The sequence below is a fragment of the Pelecanus crispus genome, chromosome 6 (assembly GCF_030463565.1).
Source record: "Pelecanus crispus isolate bPelCri1 chromosome 6, bPelCri1.pri, whole genome shotgun sequence".
Taxonomy (NCBI): Eukaryota; Metazoa; Chordata; class Aves; order Pelecaniformes; family Pelecanidae; genus Pelecanus; species Pelecanus crispus.
The window spans coordinates 43,799,322-43,822,477 of NC_134648.1; the positions used below are offsets into that span (position 1 = coordinate 43,799,322).

General features: G+C 36.6%; 1 protein-coding gene across 1 annotated transcript in view; it reads left to right on the plus strand.

Annotated features, from left to right (window-relative positions):
* Positions 1–23,156, plus strand: part of AKAP6 (A-kinase anchoring protein 6) — a 235,430-nt gene that overhangs the window by 20,204 nt on the left and 192,070 nt on the right. The window contains exon 2 of the mRNA XM_075713039.1: positions 20,033–20,284. Coding sequence (XP_075569154.1) covers positions 20,033–20,284 — 252 coding nt within the window. The remainder of the gene's footprint in view (positions 1–20,032; positions 20,285–23,156) is intronic.

Below are 23,156 nucleotides of genomic sequence, written 5' to 3' on the forward strand. Positions count from 1 at the left end.
TGTGCAAATGGAAGATATGCTGTGACAAAGGGATACATAATAGGTATGCAGTGAAAAAATGATTTAGCTTCTCAATGATTCTCAGTTTAAATGCCAGTAATGAAAATGCCAAAGGCAGTATTCACTGATGTTTTCGTTATCAAAACCAGAGGTTAATGTCTATACTACTTCTCTGTGCCTCATGTTGGTGCAATTTTTCACATATTTTTTCTCAAGACATTAAATAAATGCAAATGTGTGCAATAGGACCAGCACTTGGGACAGATTTGTTGTTAAACGTCATTTTTCAATTAAATTACAGTGATACACATGCTGCAAAAACTGTCATCTTAGAATTTATCTGTTTTGCTTTCAATCTATTTGCTGCTTCTAACTGGTGTGTTCTCCTTTTTTGTTTATAAAGACACAAGGGGGTGCTTAGGGAAAATTTTAGGGGAAATGAAAATATCAGTTAATTTCAACTTCATTAAGTTTGAACGTTCCCACTCTTCTATTTAGACTTGGTTATATTATCTGTAAGAGAATAAAACCAACCTTCTATTCTGGTATCTTCAACCTTCAACCTCAAATTGAATTTTATCTAAAAAGTCGCAGAACAATATAATATCATGCATCCGACACTTGTCTTTGTACCCTTCTTAATTATTGTGCATAAGTCCTTGATGTACTCCATGCAGAGCTACACTTGTGTGAATTAGTAAATACCAAGTAGAAAAGAGATCTGAATTCTGGTCTCTTGTATCCCACTTGAGAACCACAGGTACATAATGGGCTATAAACCAATTTTTTTTAATCATGCTCATTGAGTTACTTAGACAAACTGGATATCATGGAGGAAAGCCTATTCTGCTTTTGAGAAAGTTTTCCAGCCAAATTGTACACAAATTTATTTGCAAAATTTTGATTTAATTCAATACATATTTTTTCCAGTGAAGATTTATTCAACTGGAAAACTTGAAACTAGCTTAACTCATGTTACCCAGCTCTATTTGCAAAACTCACAAAAGATCAGGTTGGTTGCAGATGTGGGCTGTATTCTTAGTCTATTATGTAAAAAAAGTGAGTTTGTAATATACATTATGCAGGCTGTCTGGTTGGTAAAGATAGCATAAGGGAAAAACCATAGGTATTAAACCCCAAACGGAAGTACATAATTGAAAAGAGTTACAGTGATGTTACAAGTTTGAAATGAGAAGCCTTTCAAATCTTATTTCTGATATTTTTTTCTAAGCCCCTCCCCAAACCTCATTATTAACAAATAAAAAAAACCCCACCCAATAATTCTATTTAAAGTGTATAAGTCAACCCACCAGTGATGAACCTGATCACAGGTGTCACTTCATTGAATGTTTGTGTTTGACCTAACCCTTCTAAAAGTATTTGTATTTCAGGGAAAATAGATGACTCATTAATTCTACCCCTGACCTGTTTCCCTTACTGCCTTCTCTCTTTCACATCTCCAGAATAATTTGCCGAAAATGTGCCTAGTTGTGCAGAGCTACTAGCAATAAAGATCTTTCAAAACATTTATGATGAAACCACCAGCTCTGCTGAATGATCCTCCTACTATGTAGTGTTTGTTTATTAAAAAGTCAGCTCATGTATTATTCTGCTTATATTTCTTTCACCATGGATTTATTCATAACCTTTATAGTCTTTCTGGTTAAGATGGTAGTCCATTTCCAACTTATCAGTAGACTACATGCTTTTCTCACCCAACTTGACTCATCCATAGCTGCCTCCTAGAAGAGGGAATGCAATCAGCAAGTAAAATACTTGCTAGTAATGCAAATGACATGCTGAGATAAGTTTCTTGGAGTTACTTGGTATTCAACAGGAAATGGATTTCCTGCTATTAGACAGGTATGAATCAAGTTTCAAAGAGAGAACTGAGCTGCTGATCCTCAGTTATACTTTCTTGGCATTTTACAAGTTAAGCCCCAAAACAGAGGAAGCCCTTGCAGATTCATAGCATCTCAAGGTCTCATGCCACTGTTGCATGTAAATTAAATAAAGGTTTTAATTGACCTTGGAAAATCTAATATTGTAAAAAGGATATAAACCTACTGTAGCCTACGTATCTGCCTGTTTAACTACTAGCGCTTGATGAAAACTGATATTTTTCCGATGAAAGTTATAATATTTCTGAACCAGAATTAATTGAAACTGGAACTGAAATAATTTGCAACTGAAATAATTTGAAATAATTTTGAGCTATGACTTTTTAAAATTTGGCCAGAGAGCTTCATATAACATTCTAAATTACTTGAGTAAAACCAGGTAATGCAGTGTAGGTTATAATCTTTGAGCACAGAGCAAGCAACTGTGGTCAAACCTGGAAATGCTGCTTCAGTCAAATTTTTCTGCCCTCTGCTCTGAAGACAGTAGTCCTAATCTGCTTTTTCACTAGGCACTGAAATAAAACATTTGTCTTACTGTTATTTTTTCTGCCACTTTTGAATCAAATACTATTACCGTCTTCTTTTTTAAATTGCTGCTTATTCCTACAGAAGTCAACCTATTTATATGTTCAGGAATTGATCTAAAATGGAAAACACATCAATTTTAATGCAGAATTTGTGATTTCCAAGTTTTAAAAAAGAGGATGGCTAAGAGGAAAACCTGTTTTTATTAACTTCCTTCTTAGAGTTTTTGACAGCTGAGGCTGTCCTGCATTAGTAAGCCACTGCTTTCATGATGTCTTCAAGTAGTTGGGTTATGATAATACATAAGAAGTCTTCTCTTATAAAGATATTATTCTAGAAAAGGTAATTGTGTATCCATGGCAGTAATGTTTCTGTTCTTATGCTCAGAGTTCAGAAGTGTGTATTCATTCAGGTACTGTACTATTTGTGGTGACTGCAGTATCCTTCTGAGTGTTGACCATCCTGAAGGTGTATGAATTGTCAGTTCACTCAAAAACTCTAGCTCTTGATCTTGTGATATATTTGAAGACTCTGTCTGGTGCCTTTATTGTATTTTAATATTTGCTATTTGGGATGCCTCTAGCAGTCAGCTTGTTGCTAATTATTTTGAATGCCATCTCAAGTTTGTATGTAACTCAGGATACATTTGCTATTTTTAAATGAGGACAAAATGAATTTATGTTGTTTTCACCATTCTTTTCCCAATATTCTTTATTTTCAAAAGCACATTTTGCCTCAGGTAAATTTTGCTACAAGACCAAGGGAGCACTTTCATTGTGATTAGTGATGTGTAGAAGTTACTAAATCATTTGCAAAAGCAACAACTATTCTTGGCGGAGATTTTTTTTGTTTGGTTGTTCCCCCTGCCCCGATCATTTACTCTCTCCTTTAAAACAAATCTCTCTCTCTCAATGGCGTTTCTGATTGTGGTGCTTTCAGAAAAGCTTGTCTTGTGTGTGTGCACGCACACAAGCTGGCTGACCATTCCAGTTCTAATGTGGGACAGTTGGAGGAGCTGTTTGTTGTGGCTCCATCTGTGAGGTTAGATCTGCCACTATTGGAAGTATGAGGATGGGTGGGAACAAGAAAGCTGATCCATGAATACAAAAGAAGAAAAGAGGGGGGGGGAGGAATGAGAATGAACAATGATGAGGGTGTGGAGGTATGACTGAGCCTTTTGACACGACTTTGAAATAGTTAGACAGCCAGAGAATTCAGAAGGAATCCAGGGCAAACGAGGGGTTACCAAAGGCCTGTACAGAAGAGGGAGCCCTTTTCAAGATAACCAAAGAGAAACTAAAAGATATTGTTAGAGTCCAGCTGTAATAAGTTCAGCTCGGTAAGTTATTTTCTCCTCCCATTCAGAATGTAACAGGTAATTATTACAAATGTGAACATTACAAAAGTAACAGTCTCTGTTTTGTAACTGATGAATCACTCCATTGGGGAAGTCATAACTTCCTATTAATACATTTGTTCCAAGCATATGATCTACCAGGTCCTAAAATAAATTCTAAGCTTCCTAATATTAACCCAGTAAGTATTTCCATTCCATTCGAAGCTTAACAATGAAAGTCAAAGTAAATTGGGGGTCAGATATTTACTTTTACGCTGTGAATTAGAGGGTCTCCCCTCTCTGAGATCAGCTTTACAGGGTTACCAAGTGACCAATATTATACCAGATTCTTTCTTGTCATAATGCCATAAACATTCTGCTGGAACTTAGGTCAGTGCTTAAAATAACCTTGCTAATTGCAAGTCTACAAGTGTCGGCTGAAATTTCAGTTAGCTGCCATACAGCAGATCTGAATGCTGAGAAATCACTACTGTAGCTCTGAACATGCAAGGGAAGAGCAGACAGGCCTGAACTTGATCTGCACAATAACACAGGTAGAGGCAGCAGACTATTTGCAATATTTCATGCAAAACAAAAGCTGTTGACTCGGCACTGAAGATGGATTGGGTTACAGATCATCTATGGCTTACTTGTCTGTCTTTTAAACAGACACTTATTTTCTGAATTACTGGATGCATGTAACTCCTTTAGCTGAGGAAAGGAAATGGGACAGTCTTTTTTTTGCAAAGCTGATACCTGAAAACTCTCCTTGCAGTATAAAAGAGGTAAGACACCATTAAAGTGAAATACTTTACAAAATGTTAGAAAAGTCTAAAGCAATAAATTATCAGTGTTTGCAAATTGCTTTATCAGTAAGGGTAAATGCTTTTTTAATCAGCTGGTTTTCAGCTTCTAAAGAAGTATTGCATGGCCTAGATATGTTTGATTTGGAATAATACAATTCATTTTCTGCGCACTGTAAATCTAACTTGCAAAACTGACAGAACTTTTTCCCTGTGGATGTAGATTTCTGAATATTGGGAAAAGCTTGTTCAGTCTCTTTCACTCCCTGTTCTACACAATGTAAAGTTTCTGCAATCATGATCTTAGGCTTAAGCAGTTGAAATCTTTCACTTCTGAAGGTAAAAAAGTTGTTTGTCGTGTAAAGCTCTTAGTCCCATGTTTCGATGGGGAGATGATAGCTTTTGTGTGTGTGTGGAGGTGAAACTTAACGCTCAATCTTCTCTATTCCCTGAGACATTACTCAGCTAACTTTTTATAGGTCACAGTATAATTAGAAATAGACACTGTAAGATTATAATTACATTACTTTGGCTAAAACTTTGACCTATATTGTGAAGAGATGTGTTTAGTGAAGGCTCAGGAAACCAACAGACTGAAAATAATTTAAGTAATGGAAAATATGGAACTTCATCATTATATCTAGATTTTACTATCTTTATTAGAAACTTTAAAAATTCTGTAGTTCTTCATAGGGAGACTGAATGTGACATATGAACACTCTGATGCTTACAACTCACAATTGCATTAATTTAGGAGACCATTTTCAAGATATTCTGTGAGCTGTAACCTTTCCAAAGGCCCTTTGTTTTATTTTTGTTCTCAGCTCACAAAGTTGTATGTGTGCCATGTCCTGAGGAATATGCTCAGACTGCTCAAAAGTGTCTGTTCACTCTGCAAAATTATTCATTCTTTTGAAATTGTATCTACAGGAAAAGTTCAGGAATTTTTGGTTAGCTAAGACTGTTTTCTTCAAAGATTTGCATTGGATTAAGACAGTAAAGCCTTTTGACTTTCCTGAAGCAAAAGTTGGCACTGGATGGAAAATTGTTGACTGATGTATAGTTTGTACAAGGTGTCAGAAGAATGGGAAATCAGCCATAGATTAGGGCAGCAGTTACATCTGCTATTTGGGTAGGAATTTCTCATTGACTTTTAAAAAGTTTTTACTTTTGCTCTTCAGCTGCCCATGCATCAGTTGTCAATTGCTCTTGTTTAGACTTTGCTGGCTAAGCAAGTTAGATCCTTCATGTCTACAGTGGCAGCCATTGCCGTATTCTTCTCCAAAGTGCTATTCATGAAAGTTTCATTTAAAGCTCAGAAGCATCAAGTAGTGGAAAATTCTGCTACAGCTATACGTGTTTAGCACTAGACTAAGTGTAGTAGGTGCTTGTTACATAAATATTATTTCTCCATTTGTTATCCTTTTCTGAATGCTGTTTCAGATATTAAAATGCATCAGTAAAGTAGGAGTCTGAATTCTTTCTGCTCCATATAAGAACTAGAAAGATCTTTTTGCTTTTCCATGGGTATGTCTATATCACCATTTTAGTTTGGGTTGAAAGTGTGATTTGGAAGTGAATCGTAGAATCTGCTGTTTCACCCCATTCACCACTCTTGGGCTCATGCTGGAGAACAGTCCCCCTGTGTATAAACTGCTTGCTATTGCTCACAGTCTTTGTCAACTAGTGGTTTCTTTTTTTTAGAAATTTTTTTTTCAATCCCTTTGTCTCTGTTTATGTTTCATTTGCTGTTGCATCCGTAGTGATTTTTTTTTTTTTTTGCATTTCCTCTCATCTGATACTTTCTTGTGCAAGTAGGTTTTACATTTAATGTATATGTGATTGCCTTGAACGAGTTAGAGATAAACTTAGCTGGTATGGTATTTGCCTTTCCCGTATCTATTGCCTGTACTGATAAGCGAAGAAACTTTCTCAGAAATCAGTATTTTTGTTGGTTTACTTTGGTTTTGCAGTATGCTCCCCTCAGAGACAAAATCAGAAAGTGTAGAGTGAACTTCAGTTTTGATTATCACCTGAATTTTATTGTAAGTCTGCAAAACAGAGTTCTCATACTGTATTTTCTACAAATGCAAGTTCAAAATATCTTCAGGAGAGATTTTATATTATTTTGATGCTCCTAATCCCATTTGAAATTGTAAGATACATAATGAACTATAAACAGTAATTGTAGATTTTAGAGATTCTTCAAACTGTGAGCTTCAAAAGAAGGTATGCCTAATGTTTTGGGAACGGGTCATTGCAATGAGCAATTTTGTCATCCTTCATTCTCATGCTTCAATCTCAGAGTGCAAGACTGCTCTATTCATTATGAGCTATGACTTCCCTCAGCCCTTTATTAAGAGAGCTAAACAGTTGGCATGGGCTTTAGGATGTCTTCTTGCTGAAAGTTAATTTACAGTAATGGATAAGAGGAGTCATAATGTTCTACTTAACATATTAGTGTTTGGTTAATGTATTTTTGGAGGGCAGGATATTGTATTATAGGCAGTGATAGAATTTTAAGAGGATGGATGTAGAGGGGATATATATGTTAGGTTTGACAGACTTGCTGTTATCAATACTATTTCCAGAATTTCTCAGCTGACCAAGTTTCCTATTGGCTCAGTGTGACTTAGTTTCTCACAAAACTCTTGATGAAGTGCTGAAAAAGTTTCTATGAAAACACCTCAGTATTTAAGAGTGTAATAAAAAGATTATTTAAAAATACCAATACTCCTTCCATTTTAGTCAGACTTGCCAGTTATTATGCCAAGATCTGCTGATATCCTACTGTGGCTTGTCAAGAAAGGGAACAGTTGCAGTTTTTGCTTTTTCTACAGCTTAATGGTTTTCCTGTTTTGGTAGAAGATGACCTGCATAGAAATACATTATACAGTGGAAATGTGTTGAAAATATAAAAGCTACAGAATCCCCTAAGAATGTAAGCTTTCAGGGTGTATGGAAGGCTGTTTCTTCTTATCAGTTCGAGAACAGAAATCACACTTTTGTGGTGAGGGCTGCTGCAGGTGTTTTCCTTTCCAAGACTGTCATACAGTAATGCTCTCTTTAGCCTACCAGAGTTAGTCAGTCCCTCATTGTCCATGGGCATTTTATATTACCTGCGCATAAGGTGGAGAGTTAGTCCAGCTACCTCTGCTAGGCAGAGAGAGTCAGTCTTTGGCAGGGATACTAGCTCAAGTGTGACACCAGGACGGTACAGTTACTGTATTTCCAGGGTCGCATCCAGTCCAGCAGCAGTGTGGCCACTTTATCACAGAGGAAAGCCTGTGAGCAAAGCTAGGTCTCTGCAGACCCAGCTCAATTGTTCCAGGAAGAATATGGAAATATGAAATCTTGCAATTTGATGCGTTTCTTACCTTTCCTTCTTCCCTGTCTGTACTTCAGGCTGCCACAATCCAGGGATCCTATGCCATTTCTTGTGAATCTTATTATCTGAGGAAGATGAAAGATTTGACTTTGTGTAATTCAGGATTCAATCTGAGGCTAGCTTGAGGATGACTATTTTTGCAGGAAATAAAAACATTTACAAGTGAATAAAATACACAAATATGCATTTGAAGCTTGAAGTCACTTAGGTTCATTAACTTCCACACAGACAAGTTCAGCTATTGAATTTCAAAGGGTTAGTTTACAAGCCCAGGCATGGCAACAGCTTTTCTTTTTCTCATTGTGCCTGCACAGTGGTGAGTTACACTCATCACTGAAAACTACAGACTAGACAAGGATAATTTATAATCTCTGTAGAGCTAGAAAAGAAAATGGCATATAAAGAAATGCAAGGCTGTTGATAGATAAAAATGTTCTTTCCTCTGTCAGCATAAGAAAGAGTTTATCTCAACCAAAAACACAGGTCATGCTGTCTTGCTTTCTTAAAGATGTGAACAACACTGACTATGAAGTGCTTTATAAATCAAGGATCTTATTCCAGTTAGCAACATGTAATAAATATATTTGCCTATATATACATATGTGTATATAGAAATGAATAAATATTTAAATAAGCACTGCTCATTTCCTGCTTCTTTCAAGGCACTTCAGTCCTACTGTGTAGTGCACGAGTACTTTCTCAAGCAGCATCAACATCTTAACAGCCATTAAGCCTGTCAGTGCTTTACACTGGAAAGTTCTCTTGTAAAGCTAAACCCAGCACTATTAGGAGAATTATCCTGCTACAGCACAAGCTGGCTTCTCAGAATTGTCACACTGGAATATGCTATGTATGCGTATGCTGTTGGAATGTGCTCTACAGTCTCGTAACATGTTTCTAAATTACAGTCACAGTGTATTTAAGTAGTTCTATCTATAATATCATGTCTAATTTTAAAATTAAATATTTTATTCTAAATACAGTATTAAAATGCTAAGGACTGGCACTCTCAATCTTATAAGCAGCCAGGACAAGCATCTATTATTAGTGACACTGAATTTTAGGTTCCTTAGAGCCAATTTAATTGGAAATAAGTGCTTCATTGTGTCTATTGGATATAGAAATTTTTCCTTGATTGAATTAGAAGTATTTGTGATTGAACTACTGCAGATATGGTATAAAATCTGAGTTTTGATCATTTGCTATTTATACAGTATCCTCTTTACATCTACATCAAAAAATCAAGGATATTATGGACATAATTTTTTTAAAAAAGAAGATACAATAAACAAACCTTTAAATATACATCTGCATTAACCAAGAGCCACCTGTGGGATGACAGTGAGATCTGGAAATAATCAGATAGTACAAACTACTAGATAATGTATGTTGTTTTTTTTTTTTATATGTGAAGTCTCCTGTAAGCATTTTGGTACCTGCCAAAAAACAATTAAAGTAGTCTGGATGGTTCAGTTAGTTTTGGATGTCATGCCAGCCCCATAATTCCTGGTTTTCAATTTAGTCTCCATCATAGTCTTCCTCAGAAAAGCCTACAGAAAACCTACTGTATTCTTCCTTCTGTGGATGAAAATTAGGCTTTCTGTTTAGTTTTGTCTTTACTATATTTGAGTCCAAAACCCACCGAAACATTCTTTGTGACCTATGTTGTACGTATCACAAACAAATTAGGAATGATTTCTAATATATTGTCTAATTAGGAATCATAATATGGGGTTTGATTTGCCTGCTAGAAGAGCTCTCTCCATAAATAAATCAAGAAACTCCATGTGCACTTTCAGAAGTGAAATTAGAATAGAAACCTTGTACATTTTAGATGTCTTTAAGATTCAAACTTCTAGCTTTTAAAATTTTTTCTAAAACTTGCTCTTTTATTTCTTCATTCATTTAAGACTTTAAGTTTGTAAAATAGTAATTTAAGCTTTCTACTGATCTTTCAAATTGTTCTTCCTGGATATAGCAAACTTAGGTGTGATGTTTGTCTGTTTGTTTGTTTGCTTTTTAACTAGCACTGATACATATTCTAACCCTGACTCTTATAAGAGAGTGAGTGATATCCAGTGTGGAACAGGCCTCCTGGTACACTGGGTTAGGTGGTAGCTGTTGCAGACTACTGGAAGTGCCTCCACATGCTTGGAGTGCTTTGTAATTGTTAGTAACTTACTGGAGGATCTACAAGAGCTTTCCAGCTGACTTGAACACTTCTCATTCTGGAGAGAGTGCAGGGAGGTCATGAACAGCAAGCAGTATGCAAGATAGACCATAAGGCTTCTTTACCATGTTTCTGAACCGAGCTAAAAAATCTCAGTGATCCCCGTAAGGGTTCATGGATTAAATGTTCGTTTTCATTGAACAAGATAAAAGGGAACAACAGTGCTAATAAAGCAAAGTCTGCTAATAAAGAACAAGAAAGTTTGTGTCTTTTTTGCCATCCTCAATGATGACTGATGGAAAGTAACTTCAAAAACGTCACAGAAGCTCTTGAAGGCTTAGCTACACTGATATCAAACAGCCACTTATCTTGAAAACTTCCTGTCATGCTATTAATTTTCATTATAGAAAACTTGGTACAGATGGTAGTTCTTCACTTCTGACCTGTTCCAGAAAAGAAAGGAGAGCACAGTCACCATATTGAGCATTTGACATGAGAGTAAAGAGTCTCAACATCCTTCATCAAATTCTGTTATAGCCACTAAGCTTTACTCAGAGAGTGAATGAGGTTAGCATTCTTTGGCTTGAGCAAGTCAAAACATTTTGATTACAATTTTTCTCTTGTGTTCTGCATGTCTATGCAGAAGGACTGAATTTTTCTCTTGTGTGAACTTGCAGTTCCTTTTATTTATTTATTTTGACGTCTTACATTTCAGTAGTTCATTGATGCCTAAAATACCTTGTGCTATTTATGTGGCGTTACACTTTGTTATTTGAAACTTCATTGTGAAGAATGAGACTTCTTTTTCTCCAAGAAAATTTTCTCTTTCATCTAAACTCTCATCTTTAAGAGTAGCTGATCTCCACCAAAGACCATTATTATGTCTGTTGAGTTTAACAGGAACAAGAGACTTTCTGAAGAAGTCTATAAACTGAAAAATCTTTTAAGAGAAAAGCACCTACTTTCTTGTATAAACAATAAAAAGAGATTGGCTCATCAGAAAACAGAGCTCAGACAATGAAGATCCTATGGCCCCGCAGAAGGCTTAAAGAATTGTTGAAATTTTCTTGTTCCACGTCAAGAGTAATTCCAAATCTTCTTCTAACTAAGAATGAGGAGAGAACAAGAGTGGGACGTATTCAAAGCTGAGCTGTCAGAGTAATAGGTTGGCTGCATAAAGCTTTGAAAACTCACTGTTTTTAAAAGGATAACCATTTTGCTGGAAAATTATTGAACTATTAGTGCATTAGCATTGAATTCTGCTAGTTATTTTATATTGTAGATCAAATGATGAAAGTCCTGATGAAATAATAGGAGTGGTCTTCTTTCTACTTCTTCATGTAGCTGTCATGATTGTTTATCACGTTCAATTTTTGTATGTCTTGCATGAAATGATAATTGGGGTTTCCTCATAGCCAGTTAACTACTCTCTCTCTGCACGGAGGTAAAAACTGTCCAGTCCTGGCCAGGCTGCCAAGAACCATTTGTTTTAGCTACAGCAGAGTGTACATGTTCACCGTGAGTAAAACATCCTTCCATTTGCATCCTCAATTTTCATTTGCATGTGGTAATTTGAACTTGTTAGAAATGCCTTTAACTTCCATTTAGTTTACATGACTTGCAGAATGCAAGAAAGTGCTGAGTAAAGAGAGTAAAAAAATAAGAAGCAAAGGCAGTTATCTAGATAGTTGCAAAATATGTCCTACATACTTCCATTATTGCAGAACAAGTATAGACTTTTGTGAAGAGATCTGTATGGTATTTGGAGGGTGTTTTAAGAAGTCTTCACTCTTCCATTTCAGTAGATATGAATATATAATACATGATGAGTATGCTTAGTATAAAGCTACCTTATAATTTTTTTTCATTTCTTTGTAATCTTAAATGATAAGTGCAAGATAAATACATTTATATTATTATCATCATCCAATGAACATGCATTTGAAAAATGCTTATTGTTTTTCAAGACTTGCCTCTACTACCAGTTGGTTGACTAGACTTTCATACAGGTTTTGGGTTTTGGTATTTTTCCTTTTTTGTCAGAAGTAGCTAGAATCAAAATCTGCTACTGTACTGCACAGTTCAGTACCATCTATCTTGCATGAAAAGCTGGTCTAGAGTACCTGTGTAACACTGTCTTCCCGGAGGCAGTACAAAACTAGATTTCAGTGTACACAAATATGACTTTTTCTGTCAAGTTTTAAATTTTTTTTCCATGCTGTTTTTTAAAATTTAGAAAGTTAGGCTTTTATACCAATCAGTATGCTTTAACATGCTTGAAGTAAGATAAACAAAAAGTTGTATGGTTACTCATTGAAGAAATGTTGTACAATGATAACTTCAATGGGCAAAGTCTCTGAACATTGTGGGCTTGGCTGATTATGGGGTGTACAAGAATATATTTCTTACTATGAAGGTTTCAAAGGGTTTTCAGGTCATAACTTTAGGCACATTACACAGTGGAACCAGTGGAAGTTCAGGAATATGAAAACATCATTGAGCTGCTGATGTCACATTACTTCCCACACCAAATTAGCTGCCATATTCAGTTCATATATGTGGTTTCTTACACAAAAGAAATTCATGCATCAATTTTACCGATGTCAAGAATATCCCAGAAATGGCTAGCCCAGATTTGTTCACACAATACTTTTTCAGTACAGTTCTGAGGTGCCTCGTTTTATTGCTATAACTTCTCCTGTGGTTCTTCAGTTTAATCCCATCCCAGGCCTTACAGTAGAGTGTTTTTCTGCATCAGCTCTCTGAAGCTTCCTGGGAGGACTAAATACTTCCTTGCATTTAAGAATCTGGCCTGTGGTGAATGCTGTGACCAGAAAGTCTTTTTACATTAAAGTACTGTTTAAACTTAATAGGGGAAATAAACATTTGAAAGCAGACTGTCTTCTCTGCAGCCATCCCCTCGTGCAGAGAAGGTAGAGGCTGGCCTGGGTTTGTAAGGCACTGCAGCTGGTCCTGGAAGTGAGCAGGAACAGCTTCCAGTGGCAACTGCCCTGCTTCTGGACAAAAGGATCCTTTTGCTTCTTCCCAGTATGTTTGATCCTTTGGCCCCAGCAATGGCCCATATGGCAAAACAAATGCAAGTTGCTGGAATCCCAAGACAGGAGCGTCACAATCCAAATTTCAGGCATTGTTACTTAACAGCGTGAAGTGCGTAGCGAGTGATATCACATCTTACTCCTGTCTTCCTTTCTTCTTACTTGTTTTCCTTGCAGATTGATAGTAAACCAGTATATTTGCATAAGAAACATCCTAATAAAACATGTCCTGTAAGCTACTAATAAATTATTACAGAGCGGCTCCATGTCTGTAACAATCCCAGACAAACCATTAGTATTTTAACAACTCTGTCAAAGAATTGGTGATTTGGCATCTATTTCACATTATTTTGAAGTACAGGGATATAAGGATGTAACTCACTGAATCCTGAGATAACAGAATACAGTAGAAACATGCCTACTTAGAGCTCACCAAACTGGATATTTATTTTCAAAAATTTTTTGAGCAATGTTTACACAATAGAAAGTGGAGCATCTTTTCTTACAAGTGCATCACAATGACTAGTCTCTGTAACACCTGAAAATTTCCATTGAAGAAATCTGTTTGAAAACAGAGGTGTCTTGATGGTGGGGGGCAGGGAGGGGGAAGGCAAAATATTTTTCTACAGGGAAAACATGTCTGTCAAATTATCAGCTTTCCCATATTCTACTAAGTTTCTGAGGATTTTAGCAAAAGGTGAAATGAAGATTACTTACTGGAATTTTGCAGTGATGAAAATGTTGTTCACTTATAATAATGAAAGTAAATTAATCAAAATAAAAGCCAAGCTGTGAAAGAGAATAATGTGCAGAAAAGGATGGTGCACCAGAAAAAGTTACTATCAGTACTATGTGTATTATCATGAGGGAAGAGCAGAGAAGCAGAGAAGTGTACTTTGAGGACCATCGTGTTTCCAAGCTGCCGGTGTCAGCGGAAGGCAGGGTCAGTGATCTTAGAGCCCTCCTGGTAGCTGTTTTCCTGCTGCACTTTGCATTCTTCACCTGGTAAAATGTATTCGATTCCCCTAGCCACTGAATGCCCCAGCGATACCAGCTACAGTACTTTAGCACTTCAGCTCACTTCCTGACAAACTGGTGACTCGCAGTGAGTCTATAGCTCTCTATGGCAGTTGATTTTGCTTAGTCAAACTCTGGATTTTTCATGTATGGTTATTTTCTTTGACTTAATTGTTTACTTAAAAACAGCTGTGAAAAAAAGCGTTTGCTCTTAAGGTTTCACCAATAATCCAAACCAGAACAATTTTATCCTTGCTATAACACTGTTTGGAGGTACATGCAGGTAAAGATGAAACCCTGTTTCTCTTTGAGAAGGCAGGGTGCGTTTTAAAGGAAAAATACCTTTCTGAAAGCTGCAAATCTTTATTTGTTTAGCAACAAAAAAGCCTCTCTTTTGTGCTCTTTATATATAAGCATAAAAGGGCAGTGCAGAGAGTGAGTTTAATTCATAATTTTCAAGTACATTTAAAAAAAAAATCTGAAAATTCCTTGACAGATATTCTAATTTTTTTCTGAAGAGAAGAATTTGTACATTCTGATTGGAATATGTGTCTTATGAGTTAAAATGCACTTAAAAGAAAAGACCAAATAGGTAGACATTTTCTTAAATAATAGATTTTGTTTTGCATGTACAGTAGTTGTAAGACTCAATGGCAATCTGTTTTTCCTACTGAGGTTTTACTGCAAGATCAAAGAACAGAAATCTGCAGTATAGTTTCTCTGTCACTGATATTAACTTTAAAGCAACATATTGCAACCTTTCATCTTTCTGTAGTTTCATGTACATCTTAACAGAATTTCTTGAAGAGCAGAGAAAAAATATTTTTTTAAAGTCAACATCAAAGCTTAGTTTTCATTGACTCTTGAGGGTTTGTTTATGCACAGTTTATGCACTTTTTCTTTGTCTACTGCATTGTTTGCAGTTCAGGCTATTTTAGTTGAGGTGGAGGGCTATGAGCAGGCTGATGGGTTCAGCAGCTGCAAATTACAGAGTCAGCTGTCTGGAAGACTGAGTGAAGTGGGCAGTTGGCAGCCAAATGGATACAACCCCTGTAGCCTAAGAAATTCCACAGTCAGTGCTACAGGACAGCCCATGAGAGGATTACAAAATCTTTACCTTAATACCACTATGAAACTGTGTAAAATAAAAATGCCTAGTGGACGTTTGAGATCAAAAGATTATAAAAAGTTGTTTTGGAAATGGTGCTTTCTAAAGATCAGGCTACGATAGCTTCTAATATGAAACTACATAGTGATAAAATGGGGAAGGATTTCCATGCTTATATTTGTAGGCTGTATATTATTGCATTGACCTGGAACTAGGCATATTTAGAAATAGATGCCAATAGATAAATACTATTTTCTTATTACTTAAAAGTACATGGTTTATTTTATCTACCTGCTACTTCTGGTAAAAGCAACTGGCACTCCTTACAGCATTTAGGTACTAACTTGTGATACAGTTGTTCTTTATAAATACAAAGTGTAAAAATGGCACATGACAATGTTGTTCTGTTTTTCTTCTATCTAATGCTAAATCACCTGTAAGGAGTTAGGAAGTATGAGGACAATGAGGCCACGTTGTACCAGGTCTTGATATTGAGCCTCGGTAAAATCAGGAACTTACATAACATGACATTTTTGTGCTGTATTTGAACTGTATTAATTATTACAGAAAATCATTAAGTTCACAGCTGTGCTAGATACAATTATTTCATTTTGCTGAATTATATGTAAATCTAGACATCAGGTACAGCAGCAAGAAAATGTACTAGATAATGCCAACTGGATTTGACATTATATTGTTTCCTCTAAATATGCTGTTTTGTTGCAGGCAAGTGTAAAGAAAAGATGCAAGTAAATAGGCTGCAGCTTTTCTGCTGAGGACTAATCAGCATTAACTTATATGGCAAAAGTGATCATTTCGTCGTAATCATGTTTGCTTGATAAAGGGCTGGCATTAATCTTTACACAGCTATTCTTCTGTCCTTTGTGCAGCCTTCACCTTCCCATTATCACATGACACTTAAAAAAGAAGGAAAGGGGATACGAGTAGGGGCCTAAATTCTTTTTTCTAAACTTTGTGTAAGATAGACTTCCTTCAAACCCAGGTCTAATCCATTTTATTCAGGAATCTGGCCTCCAGTGAAATGAAATCCGGTTCTTTTGACAATGGCTACAGACTCAGTTGAAATGGAAGTCACCCACCAAAGCAATGTTATGTGACGCAGCAATGTCAACTTACGGCTCCTAAGACTTTTTTCAAGAAATACCCAATAGACTGATTTATGACCGTGTGCCATGTATGCAGAGTCTGGTGTATCGGGGACTGCTGATCAACTACTAGCTATCACACAAGTGGTTAGTGCACGTTCAGTAAGATTGCTGCATTGACACTACTGCTCTTTAAGCACAGAGTGAATCTAGCCTACACTTGTCTGTCTGCAGACTCAGGATGCATGTGCAGGTGGACTGCACAGCATATATGTACTATTGAACTGGACACACTGAACTTGTGCATGCACTGCAGACATTTGTCCAGGCCTTCTGGACATTGAATAGCTGGAACTATTAACAGGGGAGTTAAATCACTTTAAATCTATGCCTGGCCCTGTTGCAAATTTAATCAGACTTCCTGAATGGTTCAATCGGGAGTTCATTTAGTAGGAAGAGAAGAAAAAGAAAAAAACCCCGACATCCCCAAAGGTCACGTCACGTGAACATACATATCAGCAAAGGAAAAAATCCTTTCTATTCTCCCATGAAAGTAAAGATAAGACTACAGTGAATGCTATACTAATTCCAGGCCAGAAGGGAGAGGGAGCTGATGATAAAGTCAGAAAACAGAGCTCGGAGTTTATATATTATGAAAAGGTATAGAATGTAGGGACTTGGTTTCTTTCCTGGCTTATTCAGCCACTCAGAAAATAGCTTCCTGTCTTTTGGCCACCCACTCTTTCTAAAACCTAAATCCTTTAAGAGCTGGTACTTTGTTTTTCTCTGACTGAGATGCTAGTCTTACATGTTAACATCAGAGTATGTGACCTTTATTTGGACATGGACAAGGTTGGCCTTAGGTTCTCTCCGTTACTGAAACTGTCAAGAGTGGTTAATTATCTTGTTAGTACGTAAAGCATTTGGCTGCTGCTATGCTTGCAGTAGTCTGTAAGTACTTCAGACTTTGTTTTTTGAGGAAAAAGAGCAACTTATAACAAGCCATGTAAAAATTCACAGCATATGTCCTTGAATATGTGCTTCTTTCAAACCTCTGGTGGTGCTGGGATTTGCGTTTTGGTACAAAATTTTCTGTGGTGTTGTGGAAAAAATTTGTCTTCAAGAAAACTTGAAAAAAATTCAGAAATAACTTCAGAAATTTGAGATGCTTTGGTAGCTAGCGTAACGGTAGCTCAAGAGAAAACTTGTCTGAAGTGTGGGTCTGAACTCCTGATTTAGAGTATTATCTAGATTACTAGCCAATATTTTCAGTACATTATGTAATAATTGTCAGGAGACACTTGCTCATTGTTAATACTTTCTTCTTGTAGCTTTGTGTCTTCAACCTCTCTGGGAATTCTTATGGCAGTTGAATTCAGCGTGTAGCTGTGTGCGTGAAACTGGAAAATGAAAACTTGTTTTGCAGGGTGGCACGGACTTGACCTCATTCACATAAGTAGTCTAACTGAAGATATATTAAGTATTTTTCTATAGATTGAGTCTAATTTACAATGTTAGAGTTACTAGGCAACAACCTATTTTTTAATCCCTGAAATTAAAATTAAATTGCTTTATGGCCAAGAGGAAGAAGACATGAACAACATTGGAGAAATGAATGCAAATTCAGTCAAACTAACTCACAAAAATATTTTTTAAAACATTTGAAACAGCATAGAAGTACTGCTGTGATTTTTCAGTCACGTTTCAATTGTAGCTAGATAAATGGATAATAATAACCTTTTCCAAAGCTTGGAAAAGATTTTGCTGAGAGTTTTAGCTTTGTCCATGTGTCTGTAGGATTAGATTAGCACACTGATCTGGTAACTAGAGTGTCCATTTGCTCACCTGGAAGTGTGCGGATATCTGAAGCCCTGAGCACTTGCAGGCCTACGTGTTGCCAGGCGAGGCTGTGTGCTTTGTCCTTGCAAATAGAGATGCTGGCTGTCACAACAAGGGGACTGAGGCCAGAGGGCAAGAGATACTGCCTGTCTCTCAAGGCAGCCCCAGAACTCTGCTCATTGAAACTCCAATGTTTTGTGCTCGTCTCTGGCATTTCTGAGAGCTAATCCTGCAGGCGACTTGATTTAGCTGTCAGTGCTTTATTAAAATGAGTAACTACTGATGGTACTCAACCATAATAGTTTCTCAAGGGCTAATATTGTGCTATCTGTTGTACTAAAATTATTTAATACTATCTAGGCATTTGATTTCAGTTTAATTTCTTACATACATACAATTAAATATTCAGTAATTTCACTTCACTTTCAGACTGAATATGTCAAATCTGAACTGATAAAAATTACTGTCCTGTATTATTAATTTAGAAAGAATCAGCTTTACTGATTTTCTTGCTATACTGCTGTACAAAACCACAAGAATATCATCAGAGATATAAGGTTTCATTGCAAATGTCTGATAGAATTATTTCAACAGCAAATTTGAAATTAGTCAAAACTATGTTGTTTATTCTCATTTTTATTGATGTTATGCATATACCACCCTTTGCCTAAAAAGGACACTTCTGAAGGTTTGAATTAAAATAATTTCTTTATGCTTTTTTAAAAGAAATAAGTCTTGGATTTAAAATATGTTATTAAGTCACCTTTAAATATATGCCACAGATGTAGGAAAAAACCTTTTAGGATCCAGTGCTAATTTTTTTTCAGTATTTTAATCACATTTCCTTACTGGTTTATAACATGCTTTTTACATATAGTTTTCAAACAGAATTGTTATAAAGCAGTGTTGTTTGCTCAATAGTATATGCCTAAATATTCTTTAGTCTTGCGACTTCTTCATTCACAAAGAAAATTAAGCCTAGATTGTAAAGATTTTACACTGTATGCAGCAGAGTTTAGAAATCTGGAACATTAGTTGTTAAATTTGGAGGATACCAACCCATCAAAACCTTAATTTTATAACCTGGTAACTTATACTTTCTTTTCTGCTTTCTCAACACAACTGTTCACAGCTTCTCTGCTTTCCCTCTTTCTCCTCCACCCATCTTCTTCTGCTCAGTTTTGAGTCCAGAACAAGGCTATGCACAAGTTAGTGCCCTCTCCTCACAGCAGTCAGCAATAGCTTATCCACATCGAGTCTATCCCAGACTTTTGCCCTACTTGGCTAGAGAGGCTAGATTAAAAGGTAAATTCTGTCCAAAAGAATTTTGTTGATGATGGCACAGATCAGATTCTTTGCATTTTAACCTAGGGGTGGGGGGTGGGGATGGGGTGGGCAGAGAGAAGCAGAGAGGGAAGCAGAGAAGGAGACTGCTTGTGGCAATCTTATCACTTTCATTCCTATTGCTGTCTTCTAGGATGTCACTTTAAAGTGTTAGTTTTCTGCTTCTGATTCATGTGATCTTGTTGTGCCATCCTTTACTGTATGTGTCGCTGCACTTATTGAGCAGCCTGCCAAACAGGACAGCTGCTGGTTCAGTTGCTGTAGCATTGCCATAAATAAAAAAAAAAAAAGAACGAACAACCCTGGACATATTAATTACATTATCTTTCCTCTCTGAAATAATCTATTATGCATTTAATAAAAAGTACATGAAAAGTAGAGCTGATACATGAAAAGACCATGCCTGTAGCTAAATATCTACTTTATTTTTCCATTATAGGATATTTGTGAAGATATATCTGATCATGTTGAACAAATTCATGCTCTACTAGAGACTGAGTTTTCCCTGAAGCTTCTGTCTTACTCTGTCAATGTGATAGTCGATATCCATACAGTACAACTACTCTGGCACCAGCTACGTGTTTCTGTTCTGGTTCTGAGAGAGCGTATTCTCCAGGGACTACAAGACGCCAATGGAAACTACACCAGGCAGACTGATATTCTGCAAGCATTTTCTGAAGAGACTAAGGAGGTATAGTAACTAAATTCAATTTCAGCAATTTCATCTGTATTTGAAGCAGCTCATCCCTGTTGCACATTTAAAATTGCTAGGGTGACAATTTTAAGGATGGCTTACTTGTCTTCTAGATATTTTGCTAATTTTGTGTTCTAAATGTCTTCAGCTGATATCTGTTCTCATTGAACCAAATTAAAGGAAATTAGGGCAACTTTCAGAAGTGCTATGCTAGTGGTTAGCAATGTTTTCTCCTGACTGAAATATTTTTCATGAAGGATAGGAAACACTTACAGAGGTGTACCTTGTCCAAAGTCCTTGGTCTGGTCACTTGTGAATTTAAGGTTCTTATCCAATTCAAAACTCAATTTTTATGTGCAGTGAATTCTTTAATGAAAATTTTAAACATTTCCCTTCTTGCATACACAAACCTGAAGCTTACATAATGTTTTCCAAAAGTTTCCAGACTAGGTTAATATTGCTTTAAAGCAGAGAGCATGGATTTTAATTTGTTTGAGTGGCAATTCTGCAACATGCCTCTAAACAGTCACACATTTTGTCTGAGAAACAATGATGCATGAATCATACATTTTTTACTCTAATGGAGTGTCAGATTCATGCATATGTAATGCTTTGTAAATCTGGATTCATTTGACTCAAATGCCTTTTCCTTTGAATTCATCATTACCAAATTATCTCAGTTAGAAGGACACTACTGGCCCAATTATTAAAACTGAAAGAAGATGCATAATTTTAATAGTTAGGGTAATTAACGCTTAATAGAAGATACCTTAGCCTGTAGAGGATTCTTCATTTGCGGAAAGTCCTAAGATTAGGATAAAATGCTTTTGTTAGGATTAGATACATTTACAGAAAGAGACCTCTAGATCAATGCAGTGAGATTCTGTGACCTGTGTTACAGAAGAATTCAGAAGTCCCCTTAAACATGTCCTGAATTTCAGATCACTCAAGTTTAAAGAGAATATGCATATTTCTCCGCTCCCTGTTGCATTTTATATTTGTCTTTGGCACAACAGAGTGGGTGGTCCTGAAATCAATACTCAGATGTGCTCAGGCCCACCTTCCACACCCCCTCTTCCTGATGTACACATACCTGGTGCTTCAGATGCAGTTTCTGCTTTGCTGTTGCTGGTAAACCTTCTCTGGCAAGTCTGAAGGAAATCCACACTTGCCTGAAAATCCAGAGTGGTGAATTAGGGTGAAGTCATTATTTTATGACATGAGCGTGGTGATTTCAAGACATAAGGAAGAGGCAGATTCAGATACTAAGAAACAGGAAATATCCCATCTGGATCTGATTACAACTGCTATAAAAAACATCCCTCCAATACAGGGGAGGACTGACTGGGGAAGGATAGATTATTTTTCAGTGGGGAAAAAACAGTTGCCAAGTAGGCTTATATGGTAATAAAAAAGACAAACCATACTGACACAGATCTTTTTTTCCACCCCATCTAAAACATAAATAATATTTGATAAAATTAATGGCTAGCAATAGCAGGGACACAATATTAGTATTAAGTTTCTGTTCTATTGCTTGAATAGGCTGCCAGAAATTGCTCTGCAGTTTTTTACCTTCAGGTATTTATTCAAGCTTTTAATCTGGTATAATGGTAGTGGCTTTATTTGACAAAAATTAATAAATAAATAAAATGTAATGTAGAGACAATTGTATCTACTCTTATCTACCCTTTTTTTGGCATTTCCCCCATATGCTTTCCCAGACAGGACTACATTGTAGGACTCATGATACAAGTAGTGCCTCATGATACAAGTATTATCTCTTAGGGATTTTCATGCGTATGTGAATAGTGAGGCTGTTTGAGCAAACCTAGAAACCTTTGCCCATACAGATAACCCTTCCTTGGAGAATCATTCTCCTAATTTTCCGTACTCCTTGGGGATTATGAACCGGGAATGACAGTTTATTATTTTCTCCTAAGATTGAGAAGTCTTCTGGTTTGAAATGAACAGAAGGAAACTTTCACACAACAAAGAATTCTATTTTGGAATTCACTACCGTAGCACGCTTAGAAGTGGAAAGAAGTTCAAAAAACAAATGCGAAAACTAAGCAAAGATAGGAGGTATTATAACCTCATGCTGTTCATTGGTAGAAGCTGGGAGTGCAGATAGAAACGTTGTGTGCGGAAGGGCCATGTATATATATGTATATGGGTATATGTATACCCGTGTCTTATAGCTCAGCTAGCAGAAAATCTTTAGAAATGATGCAGAGACAGGATACTGGGCTAGATGGAAATTTGATCTGAACCAGTACAGCAAATGTTATGCTTTTCTGTAGTCCATGAACCTATCATTTCACAAAATGTTTGGCTCACTCTTCAAGTCAGCTGTCTTCTCTGTAATGGTGAAGAGCAGCTTTGACTGACAGTGTTAACTGAGGAGCTCCATGGAAGAAATGACCTGCCAAGGTTTCTTTCGTGTTCAGTGAGACAGTCTCATCTCGTTAATATTCACCACTCTCTCAGTTCATAGACTGTACAGTCAATCACAAAGCAACAGTCCCGCCTGGGCTATATTTACACCGTAGCTGTAACACACATAAATACACACAAGCTAGCCTCAACGTAATGAACAGGGATAACACTGGTAGAGTAGCTACTAAAACATGAAAGTGTACAGCACAGGCTGTACTGGCTTTGTTAGGAACCAACTTATTTACTGGGCAGGCAGTAACTGTGCTTTTGGCTATCTCAGCAGTGCCATACTGAATAAGGTGCCAGGAGGAAAGGGCACAAAAAGTTTCATGGCTTGGAGGAAATAGAGGAATCAGTGAGGCAAGCTGCCTGTCGTGATGGAGATGCCAAATTAAGAAACACATTTTTAAATAAAAATCTTTAGAAAGGT